At 36.1% G+C, this 24,643-nt stretch overlaps 1 protein-coding gene across 1 annotated transcript; it reads right to left on the minus strand.

The window, feature by feature from the left end:
• Positions 1–17,818: 17,818 nt before the first annotated feature.
• Positions 17,819–24,358, minus strand: LOC142231081 (uncharacterized). Its single transcript, XM_075301700.1, has 2 exons — positions 21,906–24,358; positions 17,819–17,874 (listed from the first exon to the last, which is right to left on the minus strand). Exons 1-2 carry the CDS (start codon positions 24,241–24,243, stop codon positions 17,819–17,821), a joined length of 2,394 nt encoding a protein of 797 aa, XP_075157815.1. The 5' UTR covers positions 24,244–24,358.
• Positions 24,359–24,643: the final 285 nt, after the last annotated feature.

The raw sequence follows: 24,643 nt of genomic DNA on the forward strand, positions 1-24,643 counted from the left end.
AACAGGTTGGCTGATAAGTCCCCGGTCTGACACATAGATGGCGTCGCTAGTATTAAATGCATATTATTTTTATATAGTACCAACCTTCAAATGATTCGTGTCAAAATTTGACGTCTGTAAGTCAATTAGTTTGTGAGATAGAGCGTCTTTTGTGAAGCAACTTTTGTTATTGTGAAAAAAAGGAATATCGTGTTTTGATAAAATACTGTTTTCTGAAGGAAAAAAATACTTGGCTTGATAATGAGTCTACGGACTCGGCCCCAGGGAAATCAACAATAATTGATTGGTATGCAAAATTCAAGCGTGGTGAAATGAGCACGGAGGACGGCGAACGCAGTGGACGCCCGGAAGAGGTGGTTACCGACAAAAACATCAAAAAAATCCACAAAATAACCGTAAATGACCGTAAAATGAAGTTGATCGAGATAGCAGAGGCCTTAAAGATATCAAAGGAATGTGTTGGTCATATCATTCATCAATATTTGGATATGCGCAAGCTCTGTGCAAAATGGGTGCCGCGCGAGCTCACATTTGAGCAAAAACAACAACGTGTTGATGATTCTGAGCGGTGTTTGCTGTTTTCCGTCGACATGTGACAATGGATGAAACATGGCTCCATCACTACACTCCTGAATATGCGGAAGCTCTGTGCAAAATGGGTGCCGCGCGAGCTCACATTTGACCAAAAACAACAACGTGTTGATGATTCTGAGCGGTGTTTGCAGCTGTTAACTCGTAATACACCCGAGTTTTTCCGTCGATATGTGGCAATGGATGAAACTTGGCGCCATTACTACACTCCTGACTCCAATCGACAGTCGGCTGAGTGGACAGCGACCGGTGAACCGTCTCCGAAGCGTGGAAAGTCTCAAAAGTCCGCTGGCAATGTAATGGCCTCTGGTTTTTGGGATGCGCATGGAATAATTTTTATCGATTATCTTGAAAATTGAAAAACCATCAACAGTGACTATTATATGGGGTTATTGGAGCGTTTGAAAGTCGAAATCGCGGCAAAACGGCCCCATATGAAGAAGAAAAAAGTGTTGTTCCACCAAGACAATGCACCGTGCCACAAGTCATTGAGAACAATGGCAAAAATTCATGAATTGGGCTTCGAATTGCTTCCCCACCAACCGTATTCTCCAGATCTGGCTCCCAGCGACTTTTTCTTGTTCTCAGACCTCAAAAGGATGCTCGCAGGGAAAAAATTTGGCTGCAATGAAGAGGTGATCGCCAAAACTGAGGCCTATTTTGAGGCAAAATCGAAGGAGTACTACCAAAATGGTATCAATAAATTAGAAGGTCGTTATAATCGTTGTATCGCTCTTGAAGGAAACTATGTTGAATAATAAAAACGAATTTTGACAAAAAAATGTGTTTTTCTTTGTTAGACCGAGGACTTATCAGCCAACCTGTTATGTTAATATGTTAGAACATATTATGTTTGGGACATAACATTTTTGTAAATATATATACATTTGGAAATAGCCTATATGTGCTTATAAAGAGAGAATTAGAGAGTATGCTGCAAGTAAAAGTAACCAATTGGTGCCTTAAAAATATATCCACAAAAAGGAAATTTCATTAAATTTTTTACTACCAGTGTATGCCCTTAGATGAAACATAATATGTTTGAACAATACAAACATTATTTTGTTTACACCAATCCTGAAAATATATATGCTTGCAGCAAACTATGTTTAGGATATATGTTACAGAAGCGATTTTTTTAGGGTGCATGCCTAAATATGGTTGAAATCAGTTCAGATTTAGATATGGCTCCCATATATATCTTTCGACCGATTTACACCCATAAGACAATATCGGGCAAAGTTTTACTCCGATTTACGTGAGTACAATAGTATTGTTTAGTATTGTTCGTAATCAATCAAAATTCAGTGAAGTGTAGAGTCAATATTTTGTACTCCCTACGTATAAAAACTGCATGAGAAACATCACAATTGTAAAACTTACTGTGTTCGAGGTTATGATGTATGGTCATTATACCATATTTGTTTTTTTTCAGCTCCAGTATTTTCGGAATTCGTATAATTTATAGTGCCTTCAGGATAGTGTACACAGCAAATCAAATCCAACATGATGTATTAACCACAATTTTTAAAATTGTTTTAAACACATATGCAATTTATACTTAAATGTTGTATAAATAACAGGCCACATCTAAATGAGGCGTTAAATCAAATGCTGAAGTTTCCTTTTGCGGATTGTGTACGTTTTGAATTATGTTATGGCATTAATCCTTTATTTTGTGAAGTAATGGTGATTGATTGATTTTTTTGCGATATTGGAATTTCAAGGGACTTCCAGCAAGCATCATGTTTTTCTACCACCTATGTTATTATGGAATTGGATACCGTAAATTTTTGGAACCACATATGTTTGTAATACAGGGACAATGCAATCTTTTTTCGATTTTCCAGACAATGAAGTACCTTTCTATAACGACCAATAGAGTACATGCATATATGTACTCTGGTAGAGATGAGATAGTACAGCTATATGGGAATGATATAAATTATTTCGTTGGTATTCATAGTGAAATTTCCGGAGCAATCAAACTGACCTTCTACGCAATGCAATCCTGAATTATTGCAATATTTACATCCATGAGCAAAAAGACGCATACGCCGATTACACTAGTTTACAAAATAAAAATTTTTTTTAAGTACATTTGATAATGTACATGTATGCTGAATTGGAAAATGAAGGTTAAATTTTCTTTATGGAACCGTTTTTGAGATATCCCGTTATTTTTAGTTGTTCGTAATTTTTTCACTATCTCGAGCTAGAAATGTCCGATAATACCTTTATTGATACTAGATTTTAAAACAGAGCTTCCCAACCCAATTTGCTTTGGCCCCCCCACCCCCACCCAAAAAAAAAAAACAAAATTTTGTTGCGCCCCCAACTTAAAACAAACTTTGTTTAAAAATGTTAACAAAATCTAAAAATATGATTAATAATGATTGAAAATACTTAAGAATAACATAACAGTGTTAATGAATATAAATATAAAAGAGTTTATCAATTAGTGGGAAATTTAACAATTGTTCTGTTCATTAGCTAGTTTTTTAATATTTGGTACTATTACTGATAAATAACATCTCAAATCAGTTTTAACATGAAGGTATTTTATATTTTGACTGTATGTCTAAAATCGACGAAAATTTTATAAAAATTTTTAAAATGTGCTTTGTCTTCATTTAAAAACAAGTATATAAAGCAGTAAGTTCGGCCGAATCTTAAATACCCACCACCATGAATCAAATATTATAGTTTCCTGTGAAAATTTCAGGGGGATTAATTGACAAACTTCCCGAAGATAAATTCAAAGATTTTACCTATAAAGACTAGATCAGATTCTGGATTTATAAGAACCATATTTGTTTGAGTTTTAGAGGAATCATAAACATTGTGTGCAAGAAAACGATGAAATAACGCCTTGATTTAAAATCTAACATCTGTAGATTTTCACCCCCATTATTTAAATGATTACCAGAAGTAAAATCTGGAAACTATAATTCAGTTTCAAGCAATTTTCATTATCAGTGCACATGGACCGATATTCGCCATTTTCGGCACACCTCTTCATGTTCCTAAAATACTTCTAGAATTAAAATTTCATGTCAATTTGATAAAAACTATGGTTTCTAAAAGCCCAAGAAGTAAAATCGGAAGATCGGTCTATTTGGGAGATAAACCAAAACATGGGCCAATACACGCCATTTTCGGCTCTCATATTTAAGGTCCTAAAATACCTCTAGATTTCTCATTTCAGGCAAATTAGATAAAAACTGCGGATTCTAGAAGCCTAAAAAATAAAATCATTTCTTGCACACCTATTTATATTCCTAAAAACCTCCAGATTTTCGATTTCAGGCAAAGTGGACAACAATTACGGTTTCTAGAAGCCCAAAAAGTAATATCGGGAGATCGGTCTATCTGATGGCTATATCAAATCATGGACCTATACTCACCATTTTCGGCATACCTTTTTATGGTCCTAAAATACCTCCAGATTTCCAATTTGAGGCAAGTTGGATAAAAACTACGGTTTCTATAAGCCCAAGAATAAAATCTGGAGATCGGTCTATATGGAGGCTATATAAAAACATGGTCCGATACACATCATTTTCAGCATACCTCTTGATGGTCCTAAAATACCTCTAGATTTCAAATTTCAAACAAATTGGATAATAACTACGGATTCTAGAAGAAAATCGGGAAATCGGTCTATATGGGGGCTATACCTAAACATCAAGCGATAGTCACCATTTTTGGCACACCTCTTTATGGTGCTAAAATACCTTTAGATTTCCAATTTCAGGCGAAGTGGATAGAAACTATCGATTCTAGAAGCCCTAGAAATATAATCGGGAGATCGGTCTCTATATGGGGGCTATACCAAAACATGGACCTATACTCACCATTTTTGGTACACCTCTTTGTGGTCCTAAAATACCTCTAGATTGCCTGAAATTGGCAAATTGGATAGAAACTAAGGTTTTTTAAAGACCAAGACCCCAAATCGGGAGGTCGGTCTATATGGGGACTATATCAAAATTTGGACCGATATAGCCCATCTTCGAACTTGAGCTGCGTGCAGGCAAAATTTCAGCACGATTGCTTTATTAATGAAGACTGTAGCGTGATTACAACAGACAGACAGACAACCAGACGGACATGGCTATATCGTTTTAAAATTTCTCCCTGATCAAGAATATATATACTTTGTATAGTTGGAAATCGAAATTTCGATGTGTTACAAACGGAATGACATTCTATGGTGGTGGGTATAAAAAAAGTCGGTACTATTTCTGATATTTTAGCAAGAAATTTAACGGGTGCATAGTGAACGACTACTAATGGAAAACCTACACCAAATTTTGGTATTGCATGTAACTTCTTCACTTTTCTCACTTTGAGTTTTTGAAGTTCTTAGCACCTTTTTTTTAGCACCTTTTTTGTAATACAAAAAATGTAGAAGAAATTATTCGATTTTAATTTTTTTTTTTAAATTTTACCTTTCGCTTGGACGGAGAATCCAACCGCGGACCATGCAATTTGTAAGCTAACACACTACCCACTGAGGTATGTAGCTGTTATTGGTTAGTTGGACACCGTGGAACGGTGGTTGGTACGTCCGCCTTGCATACCAAGGGTCCCGGCTTCGGAAGATTCCGAAAAGATGTTCAACATTACATACTACTATGTTAAATGTTTACTACGAAACTGTAAAATGTGTCTTATTAAAGACTTAAAGTCAGAAAAGTACAGTGCTTGATATAAACGAAATGGACTGTGTTGTTTGTTCAAAACTATTTTTTTTTTTTGAAAAATTAAACATTTTGTAACAAACGAATTTTTTTTGGTGATAAAAGTTTAAAATTTCCGAAGAAATTCAAAAACTCTAACAAACATTTTCCAAACTTTTTTTTTTCTTTGCGTGTACTAACATCGTGTACCATATTTCAACTAGCTAGGATAAAATTTACTACTCCAAGAGGCTCCGCAGTCCAAATCTGGGGGGTCGGTTTATATGGTGGCTATACAAAAAATGGACCGATATGGCCCATTTGCAATACATACAACCGATCTAAATAAATAACAACTACCTGTGTCAAGTTTTAAGTAGTTATTCTGTGTTTGGAAGCTAGCGTGATTTCAACCGAAGGACATTTCGCCGGACGGACGGACATAACTCAGAATCGACACTTTATGGAGTATTTCGAACGACGAAGTTAATATATGTTACTCCACTTTTTGTAGTGGGTATAAAAATTATATTCTGGTTGGGCTCAAACCTAGACAAGGCAGACTGGTATTCGTGAAGAAAAAGTATTTGCTGGCAGTAAGTCATTATTTCTAAGAAGAAGGTATTGTTGGGGGTAATGTCACAAGAGTTTTTGCGTAATGGGGGTTTCACCTCAACTAATTACCAAACTTTTGCCCAGTTGTCCTTTTATCACAATTTTCTCTCCATCTAGGAATGAATGTCTATATTGTGTTTGAAATCGATATTCTAACAACTTAAGTTTATAGAAATTTGTTATTAATATTGTGTAACTTATTGTGCCCATAATTTAAGTTTCATAACCTTCCATATTAGATTAATATTTATTCAGTATATAGCTTTAGAAAATTGCCTACATTCATTGCACATTAATTTAGCTTTTTAACATTTTTTTATTAATCAAAGAATACTAAAATTCTTTCCCACAAACACGTTGTATAAAATTTCCGGTTTTTAAATTTTTCATTTGCAGGAAATTAAAAAAAAAAAAATGTACAAACATACAAACAAGCTCACATATGTTCATAGTTTCTGTTTCTAACTCTCAATTATCCCTTTGAACATATTTAAATTTCCACTCTATTAACTTGGGCAGACAGTTTGCATTTTATTGTCATTATTATTATTACAAAAAAAAATTTTTTTTTTGTTAAATTTGATCCTATTGTGTTTTGTACGTATGCCCTTTTTATTTCCTACCATCATAAATAATGATTCATGTTGACTGGCGGCTAATGTCTCTGTGGCATATGTGCTCCATTCTGTCTATTATGGAAATTGCCTCCCTATGTCAAATATATTCAAATTGTATGATGATGATGATTACAAACTTATGTAGTGACAGCAGAAATGTTCATGATTATTTAAAACAAAAAGCCTCAAATTTGGTCAAATTGTTTATCTGGCATGTGGCAATTTTCCTAATTATTTCGATCGAACTAAAATTGGAAAATTCGTTAAGCTACTAAGTTATTATTAGGAATTTCCAGCGGTTATAGATGAATGTGGCTAGGACAATTGAATTTTTCGTAAGTGTTAAAAATTTACAGTTGTTGGTCAATTTCAATTGCATTTGAATGGGAAATTAATTTAAAAGCTTTTAATTGTTAAGGCCCACAAATATGGTATCAAAATGTATTAAATAAAACATTTGCTGCAATATTACGCATATACGTACACTGACAAAAAATAAGTATGTATATGGATCCAAAAATTTTAACCTTCACCGAAAATGACAAAGACTTGATATCTTGAAACTACAGACATTCTGAAGGAAGCAACCCAACTTTAGATGATGTCTATATCATTTATCAGAAAGAAAAAGTTTTTGAAAATTAAGATTATTTTTAGAAAATTCTATCTATACAGTATTGCAAACGCTGACATCACGCCGATATCACAAAATTAAGTAAATATTTTTCGACAAATTGAAGAAAATTTATATGACATTAACGGTTGGCTGATAAGTCCCCGGTCTAACAAAGAAAAACACATTTTTTTTTTGTCAAAATTAGTTTTTATTATCCAATATAGTTCCCTTCAAGAGCGATACAACGATTATAACGATCTTCCAATTTTTTGATACCATTTTGGTAGTACTCCTTCGGTTTTGCCTCAAAATAGGCCTCAGTTTCGGCGATCACCTCCAAATCACCAGCCAAATTTTTTGCCTGCGAGCATCCTTTTGAGGTCTGAGAACAAGAAAAAGTCGCTGGGGGCCAGATCTGGAGAATACGGTGGGTGGGGAAGCAATTGATGAATTTTTGCCATCGTTCTCAATGACTTGTGGCACGTTGTCTTGGTGGAACAACACTTTTTTCTTCTTCATATGGGGCCGTTTTGCCGCCATTTTGACTTTCAAACGCTCCAATAACGCCATATAATATTCACAGTTGATGGTTTTTGCTTTCTCAAGATAATCGATAAAAATTTTTCCATGCGCATCCCAAAAAACAGAGGCCATTACTTTGCCAGCGGACTTTTGAGTCTTTCCACGCTTCGGAGTCGTTGTCCACTCAGCCGACTGTCGATTGGACTCAGGAGTGTAGTGATGGAGCCATGTTTCATCCATTGTCATATATCGACGGAAAAACTCACGTGTATTACGAGTAAACAGCTGCAAACACCGCTCAGAATCATCAACACGTTGTTGTTTTTGGTCAAATGTGAGCTCGCGCGGCACCCACTTTGCACAGAGCTTCCGCATATCCAAATATTGATGAATGATATGACCAACACGTTCCTTTGATATCTTTAAAGCCTCTGCTATCTCGATCAATTTCATTTTACGGTCATTCAAAATCATTTTGTGGATTTTTTTGATGTTTTCGTCGGTAACCACCTCTTTCGGGCATCCACTGTGTTAACCGTCCTTCGTGCTCATTTCACCACGCTTGGATTTTGCATACCAATCAATTATTGTTGATTTCTCTGGGGCAGAGTCCGGAAACTCATTATCAAGCCAAGTTTTTGCTTCCACCGTATTTTTTCCCTTCAGAAAACAGTATTTTATCAAAACACGAAATTCCTTTTTTTTAATTTTTTCACAATAACAAAAGTTGCTTCACAAAAGACGCACTATCTCACAAACTAATTGACTTACAGACGTCAAATTTTGACACGAATCACTTGAAGGTTGGTGCTATATAAAAATATTATGCATATAATACTAGCGACGCCATCTATGTGTCAGACCGGGGACTTATCAGCCAACCTGTTAAATTAAAATTTTTTCACTTGTGAAAGAAAATTTTGTACTTTGAAAGAAAAAACAAAAGCATGTATATAGGCCGACCTATCTTATGTACCCTCCACCATGGATTGCGTACAAACTTCTACTAAAGAGTGTCATCCATAATCGAATTACCTCGGTTGTGGTAATACTTGCCGATGTTAAGGTATCTTAAAACTCCTTAACATCATCTTCTAAATTGGACGTTAGCCCATACGGGATATATAGTATGCAAAAAAGGGAGATTTAAAACCTATATAATTCAATTCTTCACCGGTATGAATTTTTGCGCGGTAAAAAAGAGGCAGAAGTGAAATATGGGGATGGGTTTATATGGAGGCTATTTACAAATTTTAGCAAGATGAACTATGCAGGAAGAAGTAAAATCTGGGGATCGGTTTATCTGGGGGCTATATATAATTATGGACCGGTATGGACCACTTTTAGCGTGGTTGTTAGCGACCATATACGACGATGGTTAGGAAACTTCTTAGCCTATATGAAGGAGTTGCCAGATCGAAACAAAATTTAACATGTGTTCATAACAGAGATGAAAGTTTCCAAAACACTTAACTTTTTTCTGTTTATACTGCGCTTTTTGTGCTAGGCTAAGAAGTTTCCGAACTGCCCTCGTATTAACACAACGTTTCAAATTTCAGCCGAATCTTGGAATCGGCATATATGGGGGCATGGTTTTTAGAGACTATATACTAATATAACGTATACAATTGTAACCCAATCGGACGAAATTTGCTTCTCCAAGAAGCTCCGGCGGTTAAATCTGTTTAACGGCTTATATAGGGTCCATACACCCAAAGAAAAAATACTTTCCTCTGGAACGAAATTTTAAACAAATAAAATTCCCTTTTCTTATAATGTATTTTCTTTTAGAGCAAACAAAAAAAAACGAATTTGTGATTAACGATTCAACGATTATCTCTGATATTTTTTATTTGCTTTAAATTTAAATTTAAACAATGTTTTTGCGTCAAAAGGAATCTTTGCTTGTCTAAAATTCCGTTCCTCAGAAAAGAAAACTATTCTTTCTGTGTATACAATTATGGACCGATATGGATACATTTTTACATGTTTGGTAGTGGCCATATACTTACACAACATAGACAATTTCAACCGAATCGGATGAAATTTGCTCCTCCAAGAGGCTCTGGACCGATATGAATAAATTTTTACATGGTTGTTTTACACAAAATATATGATTTCAACCGAATCGGATGAAATTTGCTATATATAATTATGAACCGATATGGATCAATGTTTGTATGGTTATTAGAGTAAATATACTAATATAACGTACAAAATTTTAACCGAATCGGACGAAATTTACTCCTCCAAGAGGCTTCGGATATCAAATCTAGGGATCGGTTTATATGGGGGCTATATATAATTAAGGACCGATATGGACCAATTTTTGCATGGTTATTAGAGACCATACACCAACATCACGTATCAAATTTCAACCGGATCGGATGAAATTTACTTCTCTAAGAGACTCCGCAAAACACATCTGGGGGCGGTTTATATGGGGGCTAGAAGTGAAAGTGGTCAAATATAGCCCATTTGTCGATAGCTTGTTTCGTTAGGAAGTAAGCGTGATTTCAACAGACGGACGGACGGACGGACATGCTTAGATCGACTCAGAATTTCATCACGACCCAGAATATATATACTTTATGGGGCATTAGAGCAATATTTCGATGTGTTACACGGATGAAAAAGACTGTTTTTCATATGTTTGGATATAAACATTATATGTTTGGAACACAAATTTTTAAACACAATATTTTTGAGTGCATATATGTTAATATGTTAGAACATATTATGTTTGGGACATAAAATGTTTGTAAATATAATATGCTTGGATGCAAACATATATTAATTTAGAAATAGCCTATAAACATATATGTGTTTAGTAGCTTGGAGCGCTATTTAACAGGGAGCGATATTGAATTAAGTTGGTGGTTGTTGCTTGTTATTACAAAATTAACATTTTATTTTTCCTTGGGCAATTGATCAGCTACTTCTTTGATCCTTACAAACTGTGTGGTCCGCTGTTCGAATCCCCGTCCGGCAAAAGGTAAAATTAAAATAAAAAAAATTATACAATTGAATAATTTCTTCTACAATGTTTGTATTACAGAAAAAGGTGCTAAGAACTAAAAAATCTCGTGGAAGTGAGAAAGATGTGGGGGAATATACAATTAGGCAGAAACAAAATTTTGAGCATTCAGGTCGAAACCCTATGTTGTTAGCACCTATATTACCTGTTTATTTTCATAATTCATTATGATTGTAAATATATAAATAAATAAATAAAATTTTGAGCACAATATTGCTTGGGAGAATTTTTTTTAAGCATATAATATTTTTGGGTGCAAAATGCTTCCAAACATATTATATGTTCACATAATAACATATTGTTTTTTGGAAGACAACATTATTGAATTTGGATGCAAAAATACAAAATGTTTGGAACTTAGACTACCCAAACATATGTTGTTTAGACCAATATGCTTTCAAACATATTATATATTGGTAGAGATCAAACATATAAATGTTTGGGCAATACCCAAAAATGTATATGCTTGAAGCAAAATATGTTTGGGAGTATATGTTACAGAAGCGATTTTTTGTGAGCGTGTATAGACAATTTTGTCAAACTGAATTATTTACGTATTTAATCGGCCTTATTTTGTTTACTATAGCCTTATTTTGTTTACTATATACCCCGTATGGACTAACTTACAATTGAGAAGACGGCACGCAGAAAAGGAATATGATCACCTCAAACATGTTTTAAGAGCAAAATGTTATTTTTGTATGGCGACCATGTAACATGTTTGTCTCTAAAATGTTATTTTCTCGTCAAACATAACCTGCTTGTCGAAATCAGATACATGATTTCCGATAAAATAACATGGTTGCGAAAACCATGTTACATGGTCACCACCCAAAAATAACATTTTGCTCTTAAAACATGTTTGAGGTGATCATATTCCTTCTCTGGGTGGGTGTTAAGAAGTTTTAAGATACATTGCCATCGGCCATTGTTACTGCTACCCAGGTAAATCGATTGTGAATGACAGTCTTTAGTACAAGTTCCTATGCAATCCATGGTATATACTTGTTTTTTTTTTTTTGTGAGGGTGTTTATGGGTGCTATATCCAAATTTGAACCGATTTGGCTGATATTTTGCAAGTTTGCCGAGACTCACAAAATATGAGGATGTACAGAAATAAGACCATATGCCAAACTTGTGGACAATCGGACCTAAACTACTTTGCACATAAATCTACATGAACGACAGACAGACAGGCTAACATCTCTAATTCGATACAGAATTTTATTCTAAGACGATATGTTTATAGGCTATTTCTATATTAATATATGTTTGCATTCAAGCATATTATATTTGCAAACAATTTATGTCCCAAACATAATATGTTCTAACATATTAACATATATGCTAGTTTATGAACATTATATGCTTGCACTTAAAAATATTGTGTTAAAAAAATTGAGATCCAAACATATAATTTTTACACCCAAACATATGAAAAACAGTCTTTTTAGTCCGTGTATACAGTACGAGTAATTGAGGGTTATAAAAATACATCACAAAAAGAAAACAAAGAGTACAAATTCAATAAATGAGATCTGAGCCCTAATTTTAATTTCAAGATAGCTCACCATATTTATAAAGAAGCATAATTTTCGGTTTGGAAGCAATACCAAAGTTCTCAAAAGAAGCCAAAATTTACAAAATGTTAGAAATTGTATAATTGTTGTGTCTAAAAATTAAAGTTGCACAATCCGTAATTTTCGGTCAATAGTTGTTTTCAGTGTTAGGATGTATATATTGATTTACCGATTATTTTATGGACAAATTTAAATACTCTTTGGGTACTAGGAATTATTTGTTAGTTTTTTTTTGTAAATTAATTGATCATTATTTTCATCTATTGGCTCTTATCCGTTCAATGGTCTTATTTGCGGAAACGGATATTGGTTGCCCACATTCCATTGAGCTGGGGTTGCTTTGTTGTAGGGATTTGTTTTATTCAAAATGCAAAAAAAAATTAAAAGTTATATTCAGCATGAATTTATTTACTTTGTGTTGTTGTATTCGATTTAGCTCTCGTTTGGGAATTTGTTCATTGAGAATCATGCGGTAGCTATACTGTATATTTATTTGGTATTAATTGCAATTGTGATTAAATATAAACAATTTCAAATAGGCTATTTAGAATTTCTTATTTGTCTATAATTTATACTATTTGAATATTTTCAGCAGTGACTTATTACAATGAAAAGGCAGGAGGTCGACTATGTGATGCCATATCCATATGGTAAAATAGTAAAACGCAGCGAAAATAATTAATAAGTGTATAGGGTGAAACCTTTGGCCCGGTTCAATTTTCTCTAAAAACGGACGAAAAATACTGTTTTTCATATGTTTGGGTATACAAATTATATGTTTGGAAATCAAATTTTTTAACACAATACTTTTAAGTACCAGCATTTAATGTTCATAAACTAGCATAACATGTTTGTATTTATTCTATAAACACATATGTATTTAGAAAGAGAGACCTAGAGAGTATGCTGCAAGTAAAATAATGGAAGTAATCAATTGGCACCTTAAAAATATATCCACATGAAGAAAATTTCATTAACATTTTTTTCTACCAGTGCATGCCCTAAGGTGAAACATAATATGTTTGAACAATACCATCAATATTTTGTTTGCACCAATCCTGAAAATATATGTGCTTGAAGCGATTTTTTTTTGAGGGTGTGGTGTGTATGGACCAGTCCCAGTTCTCGTCAAAACGTATGGAAGGGATCGGTCACTTTAACATGGGTTTGTCATTGACGGGGTAAATTTACATTTTAGGACGCGTCTTGGACTCATCCCAAAGGACACGTCCTGGGACAATTTAGCAGGAGCACCCATAAACAGGTCCTCAGGAATCAGTCTCGGACAAACTCTTAGAAATCTGTTTCAATTTGGGCATCCTAATCGAACCCGAAATGAAAAAAAAAAAATTTTCAAATATGTCGAACAATAAGTTATTCTGATAATTTTATTTCACTAAATGTGAAAATGCTTGATATTAAAATCTTAATGGATCTAAGATTTTAATATCAAGCGAGTACGGAAATAAATAAATTACGACTAAATACGAGCCACCGTGGTGCAATGGTTAGCATGCCCGCCTTGCATACACAAGGTCGTGGGTTCGATTCCTGCTTCGACCGAACACCAAAAAGTTTTTCAGCGGTGGATTATCCCACCTCAGAAATGCTGGTGACATTTCTGAAGGTTTCAAAACTTCTCTAAGTGGTTTCACTGCAATGTGGAACGCCGTTCGGACTCGGCTATAAAAAGGAGGTCCCTTGTCATTGAGCTAAACATGGAATCGGGCAGCACTTAGTGATAAGAGAGAAGTTCACCAATGTGGTATCACAATGGACTGAATAGTCTAAGTGAGCCTGATACATCGGGCTGCTACCTAACCTAACCTAACCTACGACTATTTAACAATTGCAACTAACTAGAGCACAGGTACAAGATCTGTGATAGGTCCGTCAGTGGCAATTTGCACCAATTTCCCATAGGGTGGTGACTTATTAACATTTTTATACCCACCACCATAGAATGGTGTATAAGTTTGTCATTCCGTTTGTAACACATCGAAATATCGATTTCAGACTACATAAAGTATATATATTCTTGATCAGGGAGAAATTATAAGACGATATAACCATGTCTGTCTGTCTGGCTGGCTGGCTGTATGTTGTAATCACGCTACAGTCTTCAATAATGAAGCAATCGTGCTGAAATTTTGCACACGCTCGTCTTTTGTCTGCAGGCAGGTCAAGTTCGAAGATGGTCCAGGTTTTGATATAGTCCCCATATTAACCGACCTCCCGATTTAGGGTCTTGGGATTATAGAAACAGTAGTTTTTATCCAAATTACCTGAAATTGGAAATCTATAGGTATTTTGGGACCATAAAGAGGTGTGCCAAAAATGGTGAGTGTCGGTCCATGTTTTGGTATAGCCGCCATATAGACCGATCTCCTGATTTTACTTCTTGGGCTTATAGAATCCGTAGTTTTTCTCCAATTTGCTTGAAATTGGCAATCTAGAGGTATTTTAGGACCTTAAAGAGGTGTGCCGAAAATGGATAGTATCGGTCCATGTTTTGGTATAGCCCTCATATAGACCGATTTTCCGATTTTACTTCTGGGCTTGTAGAATCCTTAGTTTTTATCCAATTCGCTTGAAATTGGAAATCTAGAATTATTTTAAAACCATAGAGGTGTGTCAAAAATGGCGAGTATCGGTCCGTGTGTTGGTATAGCCCCCATATAGACCGATCTCCTGATTTTACTTCTTGGGCTTGTAGAATACGTAGTTTTTATCAAATTTGCCTGAAATTGCACTTATAGAGGTATTTTGGGACCACAAAAAGGTGTGCTAAAAGTGGTGAGTATCGGTCCATGTTTTGGTATAACCCCCATATAGACCGATCTCCCGATTTTACTTCTTGGGCTTGTAGAATCCGTAGTTTTTTCCAATTTGCCTCAAATTGAAAATCTAGAATTATTTTAGGACCAAAAAAGGTGTGCCGAAAATTGTAGGTATGGGTCCATGTTTTGATATAGCCCCCATATAGACCGATTTTGCTTCTTAAGCTTCTACGGTCCGTGTATCAGATTTAGTTTTTATCTGTCCATTTGGTAAGGCCTCCATAGAGACCTATTTCTCTTCTTGAGGGTATATAAGGCGCACTGATCATGAAAATTGCTTGAAACTGAATGTAGAATTTGCACATTTTACTTCTCGCAATCATTTAAATAATGGGGGTATAAATCTACAGATTTTAGATATCAAATCAAGGACAAATTTTATCATCTTCTTGCACGCTTACACGACATGTTTATGATTCCTCCAAAAATTCAAACAAAATTGGTTTTTATGTATCCAGAATCTGATATAGTCTTCGTAGGTAGAATCTTTAAATTTATTTTCGGGAAGTTTACTGGTTGAACTGCTCTGTTTGGGAACATGTGTCACCAATCATACTTAGAGGATCGGAAGCAATTTGTGCAGATAAATGGGAAGAGAAGTGGAATAGAGCGTGTAAAGCATGGAGTTCCACAAGGTAGTGTTTTGGGTCTCTTATTGTTTCTCATATATAACAGGTTGGCTGATCAGTCCCCGGTCTAACAAAGAAAAACATATTTTTTTTGTCAAAATTCGTTTTTATTATTCAACATAGTTCCCTTCAAGAGCGATACAACGATTATAACGACCTTACAATTTTTTGATACCATTTTGGTAGTACTCCTTCGGTTTTGCCTCAAAATACGCCTCAGTTTCGGCGATCACCTTTTCATTGCAGCCAAATTTTTTCCCTGCGACCATGCTTTTGAGGTCTGAGAACAAGAAAAAGTCGCTGGGGGCCAGATCTGGAGAATACGGTGGATGGGGAAGCAATTCGAAGCCCAATTCATGAATTTTTGCCATCGTTCTCAATGACTTGTGCACCCTCACAAAAAATCGCTTCTGTAACATATACTCCCAAACATATTTTGCTTCAAGCATATACATTTTTGGGTATTGCCCACACATTTATATGTTTGATCTCTACCAATATATAATATGTTTGAAAGCATATTGGTCTAAACAATATATGTTTGGGTAGTCTAAGTTCCAAACATTTTGTATTTTTGCATCCAAATTCAATAATGTTATCTTCCAAAAAACAATATGTTATTATGTGACCATATAATATGTTTGGAAGCATTTTGCACCTAAAATTATTATATGCTTAAAAAAAATTCTCCCAAACAATATTGTGCTCAAAATTTTATTTATTTATTTATATATTTACAATCATAATGAATTATGAAAATAAACAGGTAATATAGGTGCTAACAACATAGGTTTTCGACCTGAATGCTCAAAATTTTGTTTCTGACCAATTGTATATTCCCCGACATCTTTCTCACTTCCACGAGATTTTTTAGTTCTTAGCACCTTTTTCTGTAATACAAAAATTGTAGAAGAAATTATTCAATTTTATGATTTTTTATTTTATTTTAATTTTACCTTTTGCCGGACGGGGATTCGAACAGCGGACCACACAGTTTGTAAGGATCAAAGAAGTAGCTGATCAATTGCCCAAGGAAAAATAAAATGTTAATTTTGTAATAACAAGCAACAACCACCAACTTAATTCAATATCGCTCCCTGTTAAATAGCGCTCCAAGCTACTAAACACATATATGTTTATAGGCTATTTCTAAATTAATATATGTTTGCATTCAAGCATATTATATTTACAAACATTTTATGTCCCAAACATAATATGTTCTAACATATTAACATATATGTCCCAAACATGTTATGCTAGTTTATGAACATTATATGCTTGCACTCAAAAATATTGTGTTTAAAAATTTGTGTTCCAAACATATAATGTTTATAGCCAAACATATGAAAAACAGTCTTTTTCAACCGTGTGGCACGGTGCGTTGTCTTGGTGGAACAACACTTTTTTCTTCTTCATATGGGGCCGTTTTGCCGCGATTTCGACCTTCAAGCGCTCCAATAACGCCATATAATAGTCTCTGTTGATGGTTTTCCCCTCCGAAGGTAATCGATAAAAATTATTCCATGCGCATCCCAAAAAACAGAGGCCATTACTTTGCCAGCGGACTTTTGAGTCTTTCCACGCTTCGGAGACGGTTCACCGGTCGCTGTCCACTCAGCCGACTGTCGATTGGACTCAGGAGTGTAGTGATGGAGCCATGTTTCATCCATTGTCACATATCGACGAAAAAACTCGGGTGTATTACGAGTTAACAGCTGCAAACACCGCTAAGAATCATCAACACGTTGTTGTTTTTGGTCAAATGTGAGCTCGCGCGGCACCCATTTTGCACAGATCTTCCGCATATCCAAATATTGATGAATGATGTGACCAACAAGTTCCTTTGATATCTTTATGGCCTCAGCTATCTCTATCAACTTCATTTTACGGTCATTCAAAATCATTTAGTGGATAATTGGTTTACAGACGTCAAATTTTGACACGAATCATTTGAAGGTTGGTACTATATAAAAATAATATGCATTTAATACTAGCGACGCCATCTATGTGTCAGACCGGGGACTTATGACTGTTATTAACGATCTTAATAACTTATAGTTGCATGGTAAATTGTTTATGTCTTACTTATGCACATTCTATCCGTATAAGATAGAAGCTGCGATCAAATGTTACATGGAGCCCTGATTTTTGAATACATGCATATGAACAAATTATTCATTAATAGAATGAAGACGAAGTTGATGCGCTTTGGACCACAGGGTTCGTTATAACAGCTAACGGTCAGGAACTTCATGAGGTCAACTCTATTAAGTATTTAGGCATGCATAATCTAACCTTCCGTGGGACATACATATAAATCATATTAAGTCTATGATTTCGCCAGCTATTGGTATTTTATACAAATTCAGATATAAGATCGATCAGAGCACAAAATTACTACTTTATCAAACACTCATGCAAAGCCAACATAATTGTCATTATATATGCAAATAGACAGAACACCGAGCTAAATTTTTTACAACGGTTACAGAATAAATCATTAAAATTAGTGACGAATTTGCCAATTACTCATTCAACAAGTACCTTATTCTGTAGCATTTTCCGGAATATTTTGGCAATACGTGCACTTTATAAACATCAAACATCTATGTAGGCTCATAAGTGTTTGCACAATATTTGATATCATACAATCTCCTTCACAAGAAATCAAAATTTATTTAATACTCGAAACAATCAGCAATTAAGTATAGCGTTATGCCGGACGGAAAGGACGAAGCAACGTATTGATTTTTCAGGTACACAAGCATATATAATAATTTACCGCTACATGTAAAATCTTGTACTAGTCTCGCAACTTTTAATTTGTCTTACCAAATTTTGAAGATTTACTACTTTAATTTATTATATTTATTTACTTTTGGTATACATTTAGAGATAAATTTGTAGATCATTATTTTGTAATATTTATATTTTAGGGATCTTATAGTGGAACATAAGCCAACGAGCCTCTCTAAAGTCTGATGGCGCTGAGGCATTTATTTAATTTGAAATGTATTTACAAGGAATTAATAAAACAATAAACAATACGGCCATAAGTTCGGCCAGGCCGAATCTTATGTACCTTCCATCATAGATTGTGTAAAAACTTCTACGAAAGACTGTCATCCACAATCGAATTACTTGGGTTGTGGTATCTTAAAACTTCTTAACATCGTTTTCTAAATTGTGAGTTAGTCCATACGTGGTATATATTAGACAAAAAAGTTATGTATAGGTAAGTTTACAAATAAGTACGAATCGATATGGACTTTTTGCACGATACGTAGAGAGCCAGAATTGAAATATGGGGGTCGCTTATATGGGGGCTATATACAATTATGAACTTGATATGGACCAATTTTTGTGTGATTGTGGATCGATTTATCTGCGGGCTATATATAACTATAGACCGATATGGACCTAGTTAGGCATGGTTGTTAACTAGCACAATGTACCAAATTTCAACTGACTCCTACAAGAGGTTCCAAAACCAAATCTCGGGATCGGTTTATATGGGGGCTATATATGATTATGGACTGATATGGACCACTTTTGGCATGGTTGTTAAATATCATATACTACCACCACATGCCAAATTTCAACCAGATCGGATGAATTTTGCTTCTCCAAAAGGCACCGGAGGTCAAATCTGGGGATCGGTTTATATGGGGGCTATATATTTATAATTATGGACTGATATGAACCAATTCCTGCATGGTTGTTGGATACCATATACTAACATCGCGTACTAAATTTCAACCGAATCGGATGCATTTTGCTCTTGCAAGGGGCTCCGGAGGTCAAATCTGGGGATCGGTTTATATGGGGGCTATATATAATTATGGACCGATATGAAGCAATTTTTGCATGGTCATTAGAGACCATATACTAACACCATGTACCAAATTTCAGCCGGATCGGATGAAATTTGCTTCTCTTTGAGGCTCCGAAAGCCGAATCTGGGGATCGGTTTATATGGGGCCTATATATAATTATGCACCGATATGGACCAAATTTTCCATGGTTGTTACAGACCATATACTAACACCATGTACCAATTTTCAGCCGGATCGGATGAAATTTGCTTCTCTTAGAGGGTCTGAAAGCCAAATTTGGGGGTCCGTTTATATGGGGGCTATACGTAAAAGTGGAACGATATGGCCCATTTGCAATACCATCCGACCTACATCAATAACAACTACTTGTGCCAAGTTTCAAGTCGATAGCTTGTTTCGTTCGGAAGTTAGCGTGATTTGAACAGACGGACGGACATGCTCGACTCAGAATTCCACCACGACCCAGAATATATATACTTTATGGGGTCTTAAAGCAATATTTCGATGTGTTACAAACGGAGTGACAAAGTTAATATACCCCCCATCCTATGGTGGAGGGTATAACAAGTATATACAGCAGTAAGTTCGGCCGGACGAATCTTAAATACCCACCACCATGAACCAAATATTAGGGTTTTCTTTGAAATTTCAGGACTTGAGGACTCTTCGCGAAGATAAATTTAAAGATTTCACCTATGAGGACTATATCAGATTCTGGATTTATAAGAACCATTTTTGTTTGAGTTTTAGAGTAATCATTAACATCTCTTGTAAGTGTGCAAAAAAAAAATATAAATCAAGACGTTATTGATTTGAAATCTTAAATCTGTAGAAGTAAAATCTGGAAATTTTACATTGAGTTTCAAGCAATTTTCGTGATCAGTGCGCCTTCTACACCCTCAAGAAGTGAAGTCGGTCTATATGGAGGCATTACCAAATGGACCGATAAAAACTTAATCCGATACACGTTTTTGTGAGCCTAAAATACCAGAATATTTACAATTTCAGGCAAATCAGATAAAAACTACGGTTTCTAGAAACCCAAGGAGGTAAATCGGGAGATAGTTCTTATGGGGGGCTATACTAAAATATGGACCGATACTCACCGGCACACCTCTTTATGACCCGAAAAAACCTCTAGATTTCCAATTTCAGGCAAATAGGATAAAAACTTCGGATTCTAGAAGCCCAAGAAGTAAAATCGGGAGATCGGTCTATATGGGGGCTATACCAAAACATGGACCGATACTCACCATTTTTGGCACACCTCTTTATGGTCATAAAATACCTCTAGATTTAAAATTTCAGGCAAATTGGATAAAAACTACGATTTCTATAAGCCCAACCCTCAAATCGGGAGGTCGATTTATATGGGGACTATATCAAAACCTGGACCGATAAAGCCCATCTTCGAACTTGACCTGCCCTCAGACAAAAGACGAGTTTGTGCAAAATTTCAGCACGATTGCTTCATTATTGAAGACTGTAGCGTGATTACAACAGACAGACAGACGGACATCGTTATATCGTCTTAGAATTTCTCCCTGATCAAGAATATATATATTTTATATTGTCGGAAATCAATATTTCGATGTGTTACAAACGGAATGACAAACTTATTATACCCCCGTCACCATTCTATGGTGGTGGGTATAATAAAAACCAATAAAGTTAAATTGAAGTAGAGGATTCACTTTTTTTGGAGTGTAAAATATAGTCAGCCCCGCCCGACTTTCTATCTTATTCAATTTATAATTTAAGTTCAATTGAGTTTTTAGTTCTTAATTATTTTCTTTATAGAAAAACTAAGTTATTTATTGTTTAATGAATCCCTATTTTAAATTCCATTAATTCAATTTTGCATAGATATTCCATTACTCATCATATGGTTTAAAGTTCCCATCGATGAATTTCGCTTTGTAAATTGAATCAGTTAAGTGATGCAACACTCTCAGCCGTATCAAAGCTCTTGTCATTGGAATTTTGTTATCACTTTACCGTGTTAAGGACAAATGGGTTAATGGGATGAAATGTAATCACATGATTTATGAGCCATACTCATGGAATGGCTATGGCCCAGAGATTTTCTGATTCTTCTTCAATGTTACGAAGTGGGAAAAAACTTAAAGTAGTGTCATAAATTATTTATGTGGCCATATTAAAAAAAAAACAATTATGCCTTGGTGTAATATAACAAATTATCACGGTAACAAAAATGAATGAAAAAACATACAACGAACCATACGATAAAGATTCCCCATCGTAGAGAAACTAAAGACAAAGGGGAATTGCTATATAAAATTAAAAAAAAAAAAAAAAAAACAAAAATCACTTACCTGTTGCTAAACCCGTATCATTTATGCTGGACGTTGATGTTGAGAAGCCGGGAAATTTACGCCAACCTTTGCGATTCCAAAAGCTACGAGCCTTTGACTCAACCACAACCACTGGACCGGGATCTTCGGCCGCTCTTATTTTGGCACAATTTAAAATACGTCGACCACAGGCAGCACGCGTAAAAAACCCCGATGAATTTGGGGCAGTGTCATCGTCATTGTTCATTGTCGACATCATCATCATGGTGCCACCAACATCATCAGTTGGCAGATATTTATGGGAAAGCGTATGTTTTTGGTTAGTCCCATGGATTTGGGGTAAGTGTTTCATGGCAGAGGAATGGGAACGGGCAGAGGCATTTGTGTCAATGCATGTGTTGGCCCTCTGGAAGGAGCGACAACTTTGTGTGGCATAAGCAAAGGCACTTTGTTGGGATTTATTGGCAGATGTTGTAGTGGATGTCAATGGCTGCTGATGGCCAGCGGTGCGTGAGTTCATTAGGGCATTGGTTTTATGTAGACGCAGGGAACCAATATAACTGGCTCCACTACTCCCACTAAAGCCACTGTCTAGATCGGCGGCCCCCAGACATGTGGTTTGCAATAGCCCTGGAGCCATTGTGGCTGAGGTGGGCAAAGGACCTGTGGGACCAGACGATGCCGTTGCTATGGGATCGCATATATTATCCACCGATGAGGAGGTCAGCCTTAATGGCTGGCCCGATGCCGAGGTGACACTCACTGTGGGAGCTGTGGGTTCTTTGCTGTTGTTGGTGTTACTACAGCTAGAGGTGGGACTTGTATTGGGAGGACTTTCCGGCATAAGCATAGCCTCTACCGATAGATTAAGTTCTCCTAGAATTTTGTGATGCCTATTTTGTACTCTTCTCAATTCTTCTTCCACCAATTGCTGAGTCAATGAGCCAGCTGAGTGGGAAGTAGAACGCAATTGTCTATGACTGGTCATAGAATTCGATGATGATGATGTTGAGGATGCAGAAATTTCCTCATAGAAATTTTCGGGAGTGCTTATATTGCTGGGACCTCCCACTGCTCCCGCTAACGAAGAGCCAGTTGTCATTGTCCCCGCCAAACTTCCTGGGCCCACATTCGTAAATTGCTTCTGATGTTGTTGTGTTAGTCGCACCTGATATGACTGCCTTGTGGCTGGTGATACCAGAATTTTATTCTTTTTGCCTTTGGAAAGTAAAGCCCTTATGGAATTGGGTGGAGCTGGTGTTAGATCCTCATCATCGGCCCCTAACACCTGGGAGCTGGGTGGTATATTTGTATGACGCATAGCAGCTCCTGGCTCATAGTAGGCATATGAATAATCATGATGTTGTTGTTGCTGATGCTGCTGCTGTTGATGTTGTTGCAATTGCAATAATTGCATTGAAGTGGTTTGAGGCATATTTGACCATTGATCATCCATGCTTTGGGTTTGATGAAGGCGTCCCAAAGTTTTCGCATGACGTATTAAACCTCCTCCTCCTTTTAAGGAGACCAAAGGCTCTGGTTCAGCACACACCTCAATGGCATCTAAATCGTCGGGCATTTGGTGTAAATGATGTTGTTGTTGTTGCTGCTGCTGATGATGATGGTGGTGGTGATGGTGGTGATGATGATGTTGATGGTCATTTTGTGTCGTTTGGCCTTGCCTGCTGCTGCTATTGATCTTACGACAACTTTTATTTGCTGTTGCCCCTGCATTATTCGTAGGACTAAGAGATGAGGGAGGCAGTGTTGGTGTGACATCAACTTGAATTGTACTTTGTTGCAAGGACATAACCTCTGTGGCATTTAGTTGAGTTTTTGGCGAGGCTGAGTCTTCGTATGGCAGTGTTGATGAAGTGTTTTTATATTTGGGCATTGTTCTAGCTGTTGCAGCAGGAGTAGAGCCTCCACCTCCTGCTGCCGCTGGCAGGCCAATATTTTGTCTTACATTTTGACCAGATTGCTGGAGATCTATGTGAGGTGATGGGGCCTGCTGTTGCTGTTTTAGATCTCCTGTTAAATTTGTGGCAGGTTGTTGTTGTTGCAGTTTTTGTGGATTTTGCTGCTGCTGGTGTTGTTGTTGTTGGTGACCTCGTGCAATTAAATGCTGCCTCTGCTGTTGCGGTTGCTGCTGTGTCGTATAATAATTTTGATTTGTTACCGGTTGTTGTTGTTGTTGTTGCAACTTCCCCTGCTGTTGCGAACGGAATTGATGCAATCCAGATTGTTGTTGCTGTTGCTGCTGCTGGGACTTTTGTTGTTGCTGTTGTTGCAATTTCAAATCTTTTGGCGATTTGTTGTTTGAACGTTGATTTCTGCCTAAACCTAAACAAGCCTCCATGGTACATTGTTATTGATGACAATTTGGTGGTTTCGGTGGCGTTAATTCAATATCTCCTTCCGCAATTGCTCCTCCACCAACCCACTGTTAGTGCCACTGATTTGTGGTTGATGGCTAATTGCCTCGCCGGCTGTTCAATGTCTGTAAAAGCCACAAAATTTCGTTGTTTTTTGTTTCGTTTTTGTTTTGGTTGGTGGTCTGTACTGACAATTAACCGCTGTCGCAATCTTGCCTTTCACACGAGATGGAAAGCTGGTGGCCTGGAGATGTATTCGGTGTGGGCGTGGGGGCGTTGCCACTGTAATTGAAAGAGTATAAATGACAAATCAATTATGTATGTCCGTTTTGAATGGAAAAACTATGTTACGTTCAATATTTGAGTGATATTTATATAATGAAG

The sequence above is a fragment of the Haematobia irritans genome, chromosome 3, assembly GCF_050003625.1.
Source record: "Haematobia irritans isolate KBUSLIRL chromosome 3, ASM5000362v1, whole genome shotgun sequence".
Taxonomy (NCBI): Eukaryota; Metazoa; Arthropoda; class Insecta; order Diptera; family Muscidae; genus Haematobia; species Haematobia irritans.

Coding starts and splice junctions, on each gene's coding strand:
- LOC142231081 (XM_075301700.1), bottom strand. CDS start 24,243: ATGGAGGCTTGTTTAGGTTTAGGCAGAAATCAACGTTCAAACAACAAA. Junction 17,875..21,905: donor TGATACGGGTTTAGCAACAG/GTAAGTGATTTT, acceptor TTCAAAAATCAG/GGCTCCATGTAACATTTGAT.